Source organism: Microcebus murinus, chromosome 3 (genome assembly GCF_040939455.1).
Source record: "Microcebus murinus isolate Inina chromosome 3, M.murinus_Inina_mat1.0, whole genome shotgun sequence".
NCBI classification, from domain to species: Eukaryota; Metazoa; Chordata; class Mammalia; order Primates; family Cheirogaleidae; genus Microcebus; species Microcebus murinus.
The window spans coordinates 58,265,842-58,278,282 of record NC_134106.1 but is presented as its reverse complement, the minus strand read 5'-3'; the positions used below and the strand labels follow the sequence as shown (position 1 = coordinate 58,278,282).

Sequence of the window (12,441 nt, the reverse complement as noted above, 5' to 3'; positions counted from 1 at the left end):
CAATCTCCTGGGCTTGAGTGATCCTTCTGCCTCAGCCTCCCGAGTAGCTGGGACTACAGGCATGCGCCACCATGCCCGGCTAATTTTTTTATATATATATCAGTTGGCCAATTAATTTCTTTCTATTTATAGTAGAGACGGGGTCTCGCTCTTGCTCAGGCTGGTTTTGAACTCCTGACCTTGAGCAATCCGCCCGCCTCGGCCTCCCAAGAGCTAGGATTACAGGCGTGAGCCACAGCGCCCGGCCTTGTTCTTTCTTATAATATCCTTCTTGCAGGTCACAAAAACTTTTCATAGGAAAAATTTCAAAGAATTTTTTTTTCTCCCTCAATTTACTCATTCCCAAAATGTAAGTATTTTATCTGACTCTGGTACTTCTCCTAGAAAATGGGTGGGTGGGTTCTTATTGGCTCCCTTCACTCTCCATTTGTAGGCCAGACGCCTGTACTCCGACTGGAGGATGTGGTGTCTGTTCATTGATCCAGGTGTCCGAGAGGAACCAGGGCCAAGGGCAATCATGGGAGGGAAACTCTCTTTGCAAGTGTCTTATATGTTTTCAGCAACATCCATAACAAATCTTGCAACCTCCATTATGGCAGCCTGCCCAGGAAGCCAACCCCTTTATCTACAATAAACAACCCAGGAAGCCAGCCTGCTAAAAGTCACACTTGCAAGAAACCAGATTGCTATCTCTAGTAACAATTCAGGAAGTCAAGCAATATCTTCTGTAACAATGAGCCCAAAATGGCCAGGACGTGATTAATAACTGACATCTTCCCTAATTTTCGTCCCCACATCCAACTTAGGACAAACCAGAGAAAGCCAAACATGCCCCACTTCTCATCAATTCCCCTGTGGCTTCCCCATGCCAGGTGCCTCCAATCAGGGCACACCTGACACCTTCCCTTTGGCCACTATACAGCATTCCCACTCGTCCCCTTGCCTTCCAGTCTCTGCCAAACACGAGTGAGGGTCGCTGACTCCCTTGCTATAGCAAGTTAAGAATAAATAGCCTTTGTGTTTCTCATTCAGTTGGGCTATGTTTATTTCCACAGTCCCAAGGGATGACCACTCCACATGATGTCCACCTCTCTGGGTTACAGGGTCCCAGGTGCCATAAGGATACGGCAGCTCCCGAGGAGTAGTGATGGGGGACAAAAAGGTATGAGGAATCTGGAGCTCTGATACCCATGAGGCTCATGTACACACAACCTGCCTGTACTCCAGGAAGTTCTTTGGATACCTACAGGCTGGTTCCTTCCTTTTCCCTTACCTATCACATACCTCCCACACACAGCCCACACTTTTGTGGCTGTCCAGATATAATATCTTGTCTCCTTCCTGTCTGCCTGGCAAACACATTTTAGCATGATTATTCCTGTGTACAAATGATGGAGAAACCCAGCCTTGGCCATGCCCTGTGCCTCACTGCTGTAAGGAACACACAGTTCTGCCCTGGGTAGCCCAAGATCTTCCCATGTAGGGGTTCCACTAGCACAGGTAGACCAAAGGCATTTGCTTGTCCTCTTCTGCCACTCCATTAAGAATGTCCTTATCTCACCCTTTACTAAGCCACTCTCCATGCTCCTAACAAAGAAGAGAGAAAAATCACCCTGGCCTTCTTTCTGGTCATTGCCAACATTATCTCAAAACAGAAGAAATGCATCCCACCTCCTTTGCTATTTAATAGAGCCATTCTGCAAGTCTGCTGAAAGTTCAGCTGGCACCTGATGGTCCTGCCTCTCGAGTTTCTGACCAGGAGCCACATGTCTTGGCTGGAGGTCCCCAAGCCCAGCAGTGCTGCTGGTAGGATGACAGTCCTCACTCCCTTCAGTATCTCACCACCCTCAGACCACCTGAATGTCAGCCCTTCCTTCCTAGCCCACGTCACCCTCACCATGCCCAATCAAGTTATATGGACTTAATGACATAGACAGATGTACAGATCTTGTCTTGAAAAGTTGAAGGCATCCTTTTCATTTCATTTCCAGGATTAAACGCCCACAGCAGTCCTAGGCCAGACAAAGAAAGAGCTACTTGTCCTTGTCCCATAAGATGTGAGATGTGATCAGTGACTTTATTTCAAGTGCCACTGACATCTTAATGTCACCAGGAGAAACTACAACCAGCCCACTTGCATCACCCTTCTTGTTAAGCTTGGGTATATTTTTAACATCTGCACTATCTCTAGCTACATGAAATATTCAGTATTCACAGCAGATAAAATGTCTTTGGCAACTCTGGGTTCCCTCTTAAAACTCCTCACCTAATTGCTGGTCCTCTCAGGAGCCCAATATCCTCATTCAGCCCTCTGACTGTCCACAGTTTTGGCAATATCCCCTCAACCCCACCACCTCCACCCAGTCTTTTTTTGTTATTATTATTTCTAGAGATACGGTCTCACTATGTTGCCCAGGGTGGTCTCAAACCCCTGGGCTCAAGCAGTCCTCCCACCTCAGCCTTCCGTGTATCTGGGACTACAGGAACCACTCAGTCTTGACAAGGCCTCAGAATGGATCTCTTCTCTCCTCTTGCTCTTCAAAATGTGGACAGCTGTGTAGAAATACAACTGGACAAAAAGGGTGTGATCTAATGCTAACAGGCTGAGTGGGGGAACCCAGCAAGGCCTTTCTGTCTAGATTCTGATGGCCTCTCTGAGCTTGCATTCCTTCCTTTGGGGTGTGGGGCTGGACCCTTCTGGAATGGGGGTTTTACAGTAAAACAAAGTAGGTCAGATAATTACTTTATGACCAGTTTATTAGAATAATTTTAGGTTTTATGGCAGGCCTTCTGGAAAAAGGGTTCTGCCTTTTATTAATAAGCCTGCCTTGGCCAGGCTCGGTGGCTCACGCCTGTAATTCTAGCACTCTAGGAGGCCAAGGCGGGCGGATCCCTCAAGTCCAGGAGTTCAAACCAGCCTGAGTAAGAGTGAGACCCTGTCTCTACTAAAAATAGAAAGAAATTAATTAGCCAACTAAAAATATACACAAAAAATTAGCCAGGCATGGTGGCATGCACAGATCCAAAGGTTTCAAAGAAAGTTCCAGAATGGACCTTCACTGTCATAAGCAGAGCCCTTTGGGTCAAGAGTGTGAGTGACAGGCCTCAGGTCTACTGAGCCACACCAGAGCCCTTCCTTAGTGGCTCCTCAGCACTTGTGCTCCCAAAGCCTGACCCACAGCAAGTTCCACAAATTATTATCACTACCATCATTGTTTTTTTGCTATGACAACCACAGTAATAAGAGGGGACGAGAGTGAAATACAGGGTTCCCAACAATAATAATTATTTACCTCATACCTCAGAGATACTAACTCATGGCCTGCCACCACTCCCCCGAGAGTTATTAGTATTGTCCACAATTTATAAAAGGGAGAAGGAAGGGCGAGAAAAGGGAGTGGCTCTATTCCTGAGTTAGCTGAAGGACAGATTGTCAGAGGTAGGCGGAGAACACAGAAGAGTTTGATGCTCAGCCCAAGATTGAGTCTGTAGACCAGCGTTTTCAACAGAACCTAGATCTGTGACCTACAAAATACTTCAGCTCAGGACTTTCCAAACTCTCTTGATCATTACCCACAGTAAAAAATATATTACATTTATACCTGTGCCTATATATAACTGAAATGAAGGTTTTCACAAAGCAATCCTTTAACCCTTGTATTCTGATATTTTTATTTCATTCTAGTCTATTCTACTTTGTTTTTTAAATTATTAGTTGTGATCCCCTAAATGCATTTCAGTACACACTAATGACTTGTGTCCCACAGTTTGAAAGTATGTGTCTTCAGAGGGAAGGTGAAAGAGCAGTCCTAATGGGGAAGGGATGGATGAAATTCCTCCAGAAAATAGTAGGAGAAATGTAGTTATGTATGAGAGTAGAAGAAAATGAGAATAAGTCAAATTGGTGAGACAGCATCATCTATGTAGAATTTTTACCCACAATGTTGAACCTGAATCTAATAGTGCACGCACAATCAGGCAAACCCTGACTGTGGAACATTATAAGGCAAAAAGTCTAGAAGTCTTTAAAACTCTCCTTGTCCAAAAGATAAGAAAAGGTGAAAGACAGTTGTAATTGGCTCCATGAATAAATACACCTCCCCCCAATAAGTTTTCCCTGGAACTTTCTTATGTTTTGGATTCCCAGGCTGGTAGGGCTCAATGACCAGAACATTATAATCTTTCTGTTTAACTAACCCTATTACTTTTTGAGTTGTCTCTCAGAAACAGCAGACTCTTCGCAGGGTTAAAATGCCATGACTCACCATCCATCACCAACCTGTGGTTTCTGAGTTAGACCTCCTACACACGTTGCTTTCAACACAACCTGCCCCAACACACGTAGCCACCTTCCTCAACCCCATACAGAAACCCCTACCTTCAGTTGGTTGAGGAGACAGATTTGAGACATTTCTCCATCTCCCAGATGATGTCATTTGTAATACATTCCTTTTCTTCATTGGCAATCCCCACTGTCTCAGTAATTGGCTTTCTATGCAGTGAGCAATCAGGCCTATGCCAGTATGCCCTTTTGGGTTCAGTGACAAATTTTGATGGCCCATACAGGGACTTGTTGCTCATGGCTTGGTGGCCATGGAGTGGGAAGAGTCTTACAACCTCCCTAGCAGCTGCCCAGAGGTTGGTTTTGGTTTCTCCCATTGGCCTGGCTGTCACCCACTTCAAGCACATCCCTGATTGCCTCCAAAGAATGGATTCCTGGATCTTGGCACCTGTATCTGGACTGCCGAGTGCTGTTTAAGGATATCATGCAGTAAACAGCACCCATCTTGATTTGGCAAATTCTGAGGAGATTCCCGTTTGATGTGGGGTTGGAAAAGCCCCAACCGTTTGAGAGAGTGGAAACTGCTCTATTTCTATTTGGCACTCCCCAGACTTATTTGTTAGGAAGGCAGTCCGTTTGTTTGTCTTTTGGTAGATGTTGAATGGTTGTGTGAGTTGATGTGTGTGTGGCCATGCGAAATCAGAATTCAATCCCTGAATGCAGCACTTTGGGTTGCATTCTTCAAAACTTGTCTGAATGTAGTTATAAGCCTATGAAAAAGAAGAAAACAGTATTTTTCTGTAATATTGTTTGGCCCCAGTACTCTCTCAAGTCTAAGGAAATGCTGCCCCTTCATGGATCACTAAACTATGATACTATTCTCTAATTAGATTTATTCTCGCATCATGTTAGCAATGGGACGAAATTCCTTGCATACAGTCTTTTATGCTTCTTTATCAAAATAAGCCATACCGGAGAGTGATAGGATTACAGGCATGAGTCACCACAACCGGACAGTTGTGGGATGTTCTTACGATGGGGAAAAGCCCCCACACCTGGGAGCCCTGAGGCAAAATCCACAATCCACTGATTGGATACCTGTGAAGTTTATGGCTGATCCTAATGATAGGGAAAAGCCCCGGCCTGGGGCCCCTGAGGCAAAATCCACTGCAGATTGGATACATGAGAAGCTTATTGGCTGATCCTACTAATCCCACCATTAATCGGATAATCTTGCATGCTCATAGGTGATTGGTTACGTGTGATCCAAGAACCGTATATAAGACTGGAGAGAAGGCAGCCTCCTCTGGAAGCTGAGCAGTTGGGACGACCGGGAACCTGCTAAGATGAACCCTTTAAGGTGAAGCTGATCAGCGAGCTGAATGAGCGAGAGGTCCAGCTTGGGGTGCCGGAGAAGGTGTCCTGGCACTCCGAGTACAAGGACAGCGCCTGGATCTTCCTGGGAGGGCTTCCTTATGAATTGACGGAAGGCGACATCATCTGTGTTTTGTCACGATGGCAACCTGGGGCTCGGCGCGGAAGCGGCTGCTCAAAGAGGAAGACATGACCACAGTGGAATTCGAGACCAGCGAGGAGGTGGATGTGACCCCCACGTTCGACTCTATGGGCCTGCGGGAGGACCTGCTGCGCGGCATCTACGCCTACGGTTTTGAAAACCCTTCAGCGATCCAACAGCGAGCTACCAAGCAGATAATTAAAGGGAGAGACGTCATCGCACAGTCTCAGTCTGGCACAGGTAAAACAGCCACCTTCAGTATTTCAGTCCTTCAGTGCTTGGATATTCAGGTTCGTGAAACCCAGGCTCTGATCTTGGCCCCCACGCGAGAGCTGGCTGTGCAGATCCAGAAGGGCCTGCTTGCTCTCGGCGACTACATGAACGTCCAGTGCCACGCCTGCATCGGGGGCACCAATGTGGGCGAGGACATCAGGAAGCTGGATTACGGACAGCACGTCGTCGCAGGCACACCAGGGCGCATCTTTGATATGATTCATCGAAGAAGTTTAAGGACACGAGCTATCAAGATGTTGGTTTTGGATGAGGCTGATGAAATGTTGAATAAAGGCTTCAAAGAGCAGATTTATGACGTGTACAGGTACCTGCCTCCGGCCACACAGGTGGTCCTTATCAGTGCCACGCTGCCCCATGAAATCCTGGAAATGACCAACAAGTTCATGACGGACCCAATCCGCATCCTGCTAAAACGTGATGAGTTGACTCTGGAAGGCATCAAACAGTTTTTTGTGGCAGTGGAAAGAGAAGAGTGGAAGTTTGACACCCTGTGTGATCTCTACGACACACTGACCATCACACAAGCGGTCATCTTCTGTAACACCAAGAGGAAGGTTGACTGGCTGACAGAGAAGATGAGAGAAGCCAATTTCACCGTGTCCTCGATGCACGGAGACATGCCGCAGAAGGAGCGCGAGTCCATCATGAAGGAGTTCCGGGCCGGCGCCAGCCGAGTGCTCATCTCCACAGACGTCTGGGCCAGGGGCTTGGATGTCCCGCAGGTGTCCCTCATCATTAACTACGACCTGCCCAATAACAGAGAGTTGTACATACACAGAATTGGGAGATCAGGTCGATATGGTCGAAAGGGTGTGGCCATTAATTTTGTAAAGAACGACGACATCCGCATCCTCCGAGATATTGAACAGTACTACTCCACTCAGATTGATGAAATGCCTGTGAACGTTGCCGATCTGATCTGAAGAAACAGTCCCACTGCGCTGTAGATGGGTTGGAGGTGGTTCACATATTTTGTAGTCCTGTTTGGAAACACTTAGGGTCAGCTTCCATTAAAGGGGTTTATGTGAAATCTCTTCTCATAGTGCCCCCAGGAAAAGCTCGAGGCTGCTGCTGCTGACTTTTCTTATCCACATGTAAATAATGCATTGCTGCAAGTCTTTTTCATTAAACATGTAAAACTTAAAAAAAAAAAAAAAAAAAAGATTAAAGGGCGAACTATCCGAGTGGATCATGTATCTAACTATCGGCCTCCCAAGGACTCGGAGCTCTCTAGGTACATCATCCAGTTCTTCTAAGAGAAGGGCTGTCATGCCACGCCAGAGCAAGATGGCCGACTCGGCGGCCGGGGCTAGCGGCTCCAGAACGAGATCAGGAAGTAACAGTCTACTAACCCTGCTGATAACTACCATCTGGCCCAGAGAACACTGCAAGTGGTTGTGAGCTCCTTGCTCACAGAGGCAGGGTTTGAGAGCGTCGAAAAAGCATCCGTGGAAACATTGACAGAGATGCTGCAGAGCTACATTTCAGAAATTGGGAGGAGTGCCAAGTCTCACTGTGAGCACACAGCCAGGACTCAGCCCGCACTGTCGGATGTCGTGGTCACACTTGTTGAGATGGGTTTCAATGTGGACACTCTCCCAGCTTATGCAAAACAGTCTCAGAGGATGGTCATCACTGCTCCTCCAGTGACCAATCAGCCAGTGACCCCCAAGGCCCTCACTGCAGGGCAGAACCGACCCCACCCGCCACACCTCCCCAGCCATTTTCCTGAGTTCCCCGATCCCCACACCTACATCAGAACTCCGGCTGTCCGCGAGCCTGTGTCGGACTCCCAGGGCCTGCGGGAGAAGGCTGCATCCCAGAGGCGCGATGTGGAGCAGGCACTCACCCGTTTCATGGCCAAGACAGGAGAGACCCAGAGTCTTTTCAAAGATGATGTCAGCACATTTCCATTGATTGCTGCCAGACCTTTCAGCATCCCCTACCTGACAGCTCTTCTTCCGTCTGAGCTGGAGATGCAACAAATGGAAGAGATGGATTCCTCAAAGCAGGATGAGCAGACAGACACAGAGAACCTCACTCTTCATATCAGTACGGACGATTCTGGAGCCGAGAAGGAGAACACTTCTGTCCTGCAGCAGAAGCTCGCCTTGTCGGGAAGCCGCAACAGGGAAGAGAGCATCATTGATAACCCCTATCTGCGACCTGTGAAGAAACCCAAGATCCGCAGGAAGAAGTCCCTCTCCTCAGCTGAGAAGGAAGCCTGGCTTGTCCACGGGCCCGGACACCACCCCCCTGGGGAGTTAAAGCCACTGCTGGGCAGAAGAGAGAGTGACCTCTTTGTGGCTGAGCCAAGGCTGCGGATCTGATTGGACATGATTTTAATAACAAACCTTATATTAAGATGACCCGTTTTCACTGGATGTTTGGGTTGAGGAAAAGATGGTAATAATGAGGCTTCTTAATCAGCAAGCATGTACCGTGGGCGTAGCAGCAGCCGGGGACTTCATTTATTATCATAGGACTTGATTGCTTTGAAACCCAGAAGACCAGGGAACGTGGCAGGAAAGAAGGGTTCTTTGCCGCCGTGCTTGCTGTAATACCAAGAACACTGCCTGCCTGCCCGGGGTGTGTTTCAGGATGTCGGGATCCCTTTTGTTGATTCACAATTTGTTGCACTAATTTATCATGTCAGGACCTCATTCTTACTTCTCCCCTCGCTTGGGCTCCAAGTGCCCTGCTGAGCTGATGGAAGTGACTCTGCGCCCCCTCAACACGCTGGCAACAGGAGGCCACACGTCACAGCTTTGACCCAGGGCTGGCAGGAGTTGCGAGCTCATCACATTCTCATCAATGTGGAGGACAGTGACATGCCAGAGTGGCGCTGATCCTCTGGTCGGCGTTTGAGGTGGGGCAGTGCTCTCTGTCCCCTCTGTGGTCAGTCATTTGTCGTCCCTCTGTGGAGCCTGTGCTTTGGGAACTTCCAAGTCCTGCCCCTCCCGGGAAAAGAGGGCTCTCTGACAAGAGCCTGGGCATTGGCTGTGTTATGCTGTGACTGATAAAGGAGACATAGATTTTTTTTTTTTTTTTTTTTGAGACAGAGTCTCACTTTGTTGCCCAGGCTAGAGTGAGTGCCGTGGCATCAGCCTGGCTCACAGCAACCTCAATCTCCGGGACTCAGCGATCCTACTGCCTCAGCCTCCCGAGTAGCTGGGACTACAGGCATGCGCTACCATGCCCGGCTAATTTTTTTTTTTTTTGTATATATATTTTTAGTTGGTCAATTAATTTATTTCTATTTTTGGTAGAGACGGGGGTCTCGCTCAGGCTGGTTTCGAACTTCTGACCTTGAGCAATCCACCCGCCTCGGCCTCCCAAAGTGCTAGGATTACAGGCGTGAGCCACCACGCCCGGCGGAGACATAGATTTTTAAGCTGTAGGAAAAGGATTTGGTGCGGTGGGATTCTGAGGGCTGGGTTTGGCCTTGTCTTCTGAAAGCTGAAAAGGTTCGCTGGTTTGCCGCAAGGCCGGTGTGGACGGAAGGCCACATTCCCACCTTGCAGTGGGAGTGGGCTGCGAGAAGCCCGAAGTCTAGGCTGAGGTGTTCTCCAGGAAGCAGATCTGAATCTGCTCAACCTCTGCGTCCTGGGAAAAGATGGCTTCATAATGGATGTACTCGACAAACCAGAAAAGAAGTTTTTAAGGAAGATGCTGGGCAGGCTGATATCCTTTGATCTTGGAAGGAAGAAAGATGCCTGTAAACACCTGGAAGTTACCACTGGATAAACACGCTGTTCCCTGGGTTAGAACCCTAAGGTCCATATTTAATTATAGTCATCTCATAATTGTCCATTCTCTTGGTGAATTTGAAAACTTGAGAAACTTGGGGGCTTGCCAGCAGGCTCTGTGTCCCCCTAGCATCACTGTTCTTTGGGACACTCTGTCCCTTTGCCCGGAACTAAAGAGGGGACAATAATGAAAAAACTGGATTCCCCAAATTAGACTGAATCTGTGCCAACCCTTCGGAGTGTGTGATTCAGCCCTTGGCAGTTCTTGGCCTGGCGGCCTGGCGAGTCCCAGGTTCAAGCCATGGCTGAACCCGGCCTGCCGTTCTCATCGCTTCTGGGAGCGGTCATCCCAATCAATGTTTTCTGCAGGTCCTCACTCCTCGTCATTGCCCCACACCAGCACCTGCTGCAGGCCCTAGTGCCACGAGATTGGGAAAAGGGTTGCCTTTTCTGCTGCTGAACTTTCAGAGGTTGTACTGCTGCCAGTTCTGGATGGGAGCCACTGGGAAAGAGTTAGACAACTTGAAACATTGACCTGCCCATTGTTGTGTAAAAACTGCATAATTCTCAATGTATATTTATAAATTTCTATTTTGTATAGCTTTGGGGGAATTCTTGGAGGGAAAAAGTAGTAGAGGCGGATTAAAAGTGTGACTTTTGAAAAGCTCATAATAAAAGTTCATAATAAAATCTTTGCTAATAAAAAAAAAAGAGAGAGAGAAGGGCTGTGGGGCTCGTACCCCCTCACCGAGTTTGTCTGAGGGCTCTGAAGATGACAAACCCACAAAAAAGAAAAGGAGAAGACCGACCGGGCAGTAGAGGCTGAGCAGCCGTCCTCTTCATCACCCGGAAGCAAGGCAATAAAGGAGAAGGATGACCCTAAGCAGCACAGTGGCTTCTGAACTCTCTCGGAGTTCTTGCTGGAGTCCAAGGAGGGCCGGAAGCGCTACTCGGCCTCCCCTGAGGCCAGGACCACCTGGCATGTTGGAGCCCAGGACCTGGAGAGGGAGCCAGAGGAGAAACCCAAACGTGAGCACAAGTCCTCAAGCAGGAGGGAGGCAAGAGAAGAAAAGAACAGGGATAGGGACAGAGGGCGAAGCTCAGACACACATTCTGGCTGGAACAGGCATTCTGAAGGGCGTAGTCATAGAAGTAGGAGCCATGACAGGTCCCACAAGCATAAAAGGGCCAGGCACTCCCCGGAGCGGGACTCCTCGAATCCCGGGGACCGCAGGCAGCACTGAAGCCTGTTCAGCTGCTCAGTAGATTTGGAAGTGAACTGTTTTTAAATGCAGTCAAATTCAGTTATGTTGTTACTATTTTTGTGTATAAAACCTCTGGGGCTGAATTCTTTTAATCTCTTGAATGTTAGAGTCATTGAGAGGGCTATAGTTTCAACAGCCACATAGCCACAATTCGTTGGCGGAGGAGGAGGGGATGGGTATATGCAACCAGAATGAGTAAAATGTGCAATGTTTGGGGGATGGACACACTTGAAGCTCTTACTCAAGGGGGGAGGGGCGCATGGGCAATATATGTAACCTTAACACTTGTACCCCCATAATATGCTAAAATAAAGTTGTTGTCCCTGGAAAAAATAAAAAATAAGCCATACCAGATTCAATATAAGATTCTAAGGCCGGGTGCGGTGGCTCACGCCTGTAATCCTAGCACTCTGGGAGGCCGAGGCGGGCGGATTGCTCGAGGTCAGGAGTTCAAAATCAGCCTGAGCAAGAGCGAGACTCCGTCTCTACTATCAATAGAAAGAAATTAATTGGCCAACTAATATATATAGAAAATATCAGCTGGGCATGGTGGCGCATGCCTGTAGTCCCAGCTACTCGGGAGGCTGAGGCAGGAGGATCACTCGAGCCCAGGAGTTTGAGGTTGCTGTGAGCAAGGCTGACGCCACGGCACTCACTCTAGCCTGGGCAACAGAGTGAGACTCTGTCTCAAAAAAAGAAAAAAAAAAAAAAAGATTCTAAACAGAGGACAGAAGCATTTTAAAAGATCAGGGAGTGAGAGCTCAAGCCCAAGAACCTCATTCTGCCATCAGAGGAGATTCTTATTCTGAAGAGCACCTTTGGGCAACTCCCACGCTGCAGCTCTGGCTGCCGCCCCAGCCATGGTCCTGAGCACTTTAACTCCTTCTGGAAATCCCCTTCTTAGCCCTTCTGCTCCTCCTATAATCCTGGAACCTTTATTTCTTCCCCATTGGCTCCTCCAGTCATCTATCCTTCACTTTCTTCCTTTTCTGAGGACAGTCCTGGGAAGCGTTGTGATATGGTCTTTCCCTCACACACCTGTCAGGGTACACAATTCAGTCAGGGTCCTCCTTTCTTCCCAGCCTGGCAATTTCCTTTGAGGGATGGATGAAAATGGACAACTGGATGGATTAATGTGGCTGTATAGCCCTTTCACCACTTCTGATTTATATAATTGAGAACAGAATATTCCTGCCTCTAGGGACAACCCAAAGTGTATAAGTAACCTGTTTGAATTTAGTATGCATCATCCCACCTGGGTGGATGTCCAGTGCTTAACATTCTCTTAACCTCTGAAGAACATCACATTGTCTTGGAAACGGCTCAAGAGGAGGC

The 12,441-nt window shown here is 48.0% G+C and overlaps 2 protein-coding genes and 1 pseudogene across 2 annotated transcripts; all 3 read left to right on the top strand.

Annotated features, from left to right (window-relative positions):
* Positions 1-5,799: 5,799 nt before the first annotated feature.
* Positions 5,800-7,237, top strand: LOC105863285 (eukaryotic initiation factor 4A-III). Its single transcript, XM_076000864.1, has one exon. It carries the CDS (start codon positions 5,846-5,848, stop codon positions 7,013-7,015), a length of 1,170 nt encoding a protein of 389 aa, XP_075856979.1. The 5' UTR covers positions 5,800-5,845; the 3' UTR covers positions 7,016-7,237.
* Positions 7,238-7,379: 142 nt separating this feature from the next.
* On the top strand, positions 7,380-8,422 carry LOC142869927 (transcription initiation factor TFIID subunit 8-like). Its single transcript, XM_076000450.1, is given in 2 exon segments — positions 7,380-7,428; positions 7,431-8,422. Coding segments are annotated over 2 exon segments (1,041 nt in total).
* Positions 8,423-10,142: 1,720 nt separating this feature from the next.
* On the top strand, positions 10,143-11,085 carry LOC142869926 (RNA-binding motif protein, X-linked 2-like; annotated as a pseudogene).
* Positions 11,086-12,441: the final 1,356 nt, after the last annotated feature.